A 4,117-nucleotide genomic window follows, 5' to 3' on the forward strand; every position below is an offset into this window, starting at 1 on the left:
TATATATATATATATATATATACACATACACACACACATTCCATTACAGTGATTTTTATATAAAATATCTATCTATCTATCTATCTATCTAGTAAAGTGTGTATTGCTTTATTTTCATATTTCAATTCTACCTGTTAACATATATTTACAGTATATAAAATATAATTCCTATTTATATAACAATACACAATACATACACTTCCCATTTCTGTTGTTGCGATATAATTAAATTTAATAAAACGTAACATATTAAATAGCCAAACTTTAACACCTTATGCATATTGTTTTGATGCCTATTCATTATGTTGTTGTCTAAATGCGTCACTTGTCTTCCACTGTGAAAATGTCACACATGCTTGTGAACAATAACACTGACTTGCCAAAATGTGTCAAAACAGCAGAGAACAGTGGATGGTTGTCATAGGGAGGCTTGGGTCATGCACTGTTGTTCAGAATTAACCAAACACTATGGTTTAACCTTTGCCCATTGAGACACACAAATCCAGTCAGTGCAAGGCCTAGACGTAACTTGGTCTGTGTTTAAATTTCAGCTCACGAGCCCTTTGAATTTACAAGCATTGTCAAACTGAGTCTCCGGTGGTCTCTGAGCAATCACAATCCTGCAAATACAGTGTTTCACACAGCGTGGTTTGTGTTGAAGGCTGCTCTGCGGTCCGACTGAAGAAACACAAAAAAGCTTTAGGTATGCTGTTTCAGCACTGTCTTGGCTATGACACATTCACCCTGCAGGCGAAATCTCTTTCCATCTGCTTAAGTAGGCAGATAATATTACCATATTAAGTGGACTAATATTTCCCTAGTGGTTTAAAAGGCATACTATAAATCATAAATAAATTGTTTTAGAAATGACCAGTCAAACGGCTAATTTTCATGTCACATACCTTATGCAAATTGCCTTTGGAGTCACCCAAGAAAACAATAGTGTGCCCCTCCTTTACACTAACGGCGACTGCAGTGAGACGGGCGGATGAGCTGTCCAATACAGCTTCAGCTTCAACCGACTCCTGGCTCGCCATTGGACTCGGGGTGTGATCCGAGCCACAGGGATAAGCCTTCAGGGTGTTCTGTGGGACACAAAAACACGTTTTTGTGACTTTGGTTTTGGAAAAACCATTGTGACATAATCCAGTTTCATGTTGTGTAATAATAAACTTTGCAATTCTCAGTTTTTTTGAACCCGTAGTTCTCAGTCTATTGCCTCAAGGCTGTCAAATCCTCTTAGTTCAAAAAGCCAGATTAGATGAAGATTATCTTGGTCTCACACTAGGCTGCTCCTTCCTTTGAGTCTAACGCTATCAAATCTGCTCCAGCGTTCTTTGATAAAATCTAGCTCGCATGTCATGCCATGTTCCCTCATTATCAGAAGTGATCTGTTTATGTACCAGACTAAAGAGCATATGGGGATCAGGAAAATGTGTTTCAGTGTTTGAGGATTTGCAAGAAACACAAAGAATCCTGTATTTGGGTGGCAGTGTTTGTCTGTGGATCAGTGACATCCTATTTAAAGGGATTGTTCACACAAAACATCTGTCATCATTTATTCAACCTCACGTTGTTAAAAACATGACTTTCTTCCTTCGGTGGAACGCAAAAGAAGATGTTTCGAAGAATGTTCAAGCTGCTCTTTTCCATTCAATGAAAGTGGATGGGGACCAGAGTCTGTCAAGCTCCAAAATGGACAAAAAAGCATAATAAATCATTATAAAAGTATTCTGTATGAACTGTGCCATATAAGTCCAAAGTCAAATAGCTTTGTATGATGAACAGACAAACATTAAAGTCATTATTTTAGCAAACGCAACAATACGTTTGGCAGAATAACAAGAAAGCTACTGTGCTGCTTCAATAATATGTCGAATGAGAACTTATCTATGGTACGTTTATGATATTTTTTAACATTTTTGGAGATCTATCCCAATTCACTTTCATTGTATTAAAAAGATCCACATGACCATTCTGCTGAATATTTCCTTCAGTGTCCTATAAAGTAAAGTCATATTGGTTTATACATCATGACGGTCGATAAATGACAGCTAAAGCAAGCTAAACTAACTATCCCTTTAACAGGCAATTCTCTCCTTTCTAGAAGTCTTCTAGACATCTAACCCTCTTCAGACTTTCTCCTCTCTAGCAGACATCATTAGTAGTTTAAGCTTGGGGGTTTATTGATCCGAATAACCCTGTTTAGGACTGAGCAGGCTGGGTTCTGGATGCTGAATAGGCAAATACATGGAGGTCATGAGGAGGTTGTTTGCCCGTGAGCCCACATCCTTGAGGTCTTTGATTTATCTTAAGATCTTGTTAGGACTAATGCTAGGTAGGCCTGTCTTATGCTCATCAAAAAGTAAAAACATAATTCACTCAGATCATGGCAGGCAGAATCGTATGAGCTAGAGCAATTTGCCTGAGAATTAATGAGGGGCAATGCATCTAAATTAGGATAAATGTTAGTTTGAATACACTGGTAGAGGAAAATGATGTGGCCCAGTTCCCTTGAGTTACATTGTGGGCATCCTTTCCCCATTTTCCCATGCTTTTCAAACAAAGTTAAACTACTATGATGATTATGTGGAAATGGTTGACCTCAAAACCTATTTATATGGATAATGTATATGTATAACGTTTCAATGTGAAGACAGTGTACAAGTGAACTGCATCGATCAAATATTCCTGTAAAATGAACACTTTGTCATTATCAAGTGTGATAAATCGAATATATTTTTAGCATCAATAAAATAGTCTTCTCCAGGGCTTTTCTAACCCTCTTATTTATGCCCTGGCTCAGATCACTTGGGTTATCATTTTTGCCTAACACAATATTACAAAGCCACAGGTATACAGTGTAACAAAGTGGTGTGACATACTAAAACACACTTTTCACACTCTCAATAGTTTAATTAGTCTACTAACGATGTCCAAAAGCATCACATCACAGAAGAATTCAATCATTTTTTTCTTTCTTTCTTTTTTGGAAAATTGTGTATGTCATTTCTACCACATTTCAAATGACATATAGCATTTAACAGAATTCTGTGGTGGAAATTACATTTTGGAGTACAGTTTTGGAATAAAATGCCTGAATCCTTTGTCTTGCTAAGGCTTATTTTACAACTACTGATGGGTGGTATAATATTTTTTACTAACAAAGATAAAATAAACGATACATAACTGTATTGTGATATCCAATGTTATAACGAAATAAAAATTACTCGTATCAATAAATATGATTTTGATCATATTGCCCACCTCTATTGCTACACCTCTATGAATCATTTACAATAAGATCTATAACTTTTATAGCATTTAGAAAATAGAGTGAATATTCATTTCATGCTGAAAAAAAAAATTCCATTAACTTGGAATGTATTTTTTCCCCTCTATATTTTGTCACTATTTGTTAGGATACAGCTTAAGAGAATATTTGAAACTCTCGATTCATTTACTCACTGTAGGCAGGTTGGCACAGTTGGATTTAACGTCATACTCAATGTATGCCACCTTGTTGCCATCTTTCTCCCCGTATTGCGTGTAGCACAGGTCTCGTGTAGCATCAATACCGCGGTCCACTTCATCCAGAGAGTACACACACAATGCAGATTCCTCGCCGGGTCCATTAGCAGCACTAACCGCCGTTGAAAAGACTCCCATCAAAACCTGCGAGCCTCCAGATTCCTCGCCACCCACCTGCGCCCCCTGGAGGAAATTGTAGTTCCTTCCTGTTGAGGCCGAGCGACACATTAGCGGAACCTCAACGTAGGAGTAATACGCCTGATCGTCCAAGCACACCCGTGCCACGTACGTACGATATTCCCTCGATGCAGCTTTCAGGTCACGCCTGTAGAATAAAAAGTAGACGTGGTTGCGTCGCGCAAAGGTTGCGACAAAATTGTGATCGTACTCCGAGAGGCGCCCGGTTACAGCGAGCTTGGCCGTTTCCTCGTAGGAAAACACCGGCTCTGTCGAAAGTTGTCGAGTGGAGACTGGCGGGTGACTGCTGGTGTAGCCTCGTCCCACATGCCACAGGTGAGGGAATATGGATCCACTAACAGTAGCTTGTTGTGATTGTTAACGAGCCCAGCCTGAGGGGCCTGAGGGC

General features: G+C 38.8%; 1 protein-coding gene across 1 annotated transcript in view; it reads right to left on the minus strand.

Annotated features, from left to right (window-relative positions):
• The window catches only part of LOC107705653 (plexin-B1-like), a 96,373-nt gene that overhangs the window by 28,728 nt on the left and 63,528 nt on the right, over positions 1 to 4,117 (minus strand). Inside the window, exons 4-5 of the mRNA XM_016509045.1 lie at positions 3,469 to 4,025; positions 903 to 1,085 (exon numbers count right to left, since the gene is read on the minus strand). Of these exons, the coding sequence (XP_016364531.1) occupies positions 903 to 1,085; positions 3,469 to 4,025 (740 nt within the window). The remainder of the gene's footprint in view (positions 1 to 902; positions 1,086 to 3,468; positions 4,026 to 4,117) is intronic.

This window comes from Sinocyclocheilus rhinocerous, unplaced genomic scaffold, assembly GCF_001515625.1.
Source record: "Sinocyclocheilus rhinocerous isolate Xijiao unplaced genomic scaffold, SAMN03320098_v1.1 scaffold263, whole genome shotgun sequence".
Taxonomy (NCBI): Eukaryota; Metazoa; Chordata; class Actinopteri; order Cypriniformes; family Cyprinidae; genus Sinocyclocheilus; species Sinocyclocheilus rhinocerous.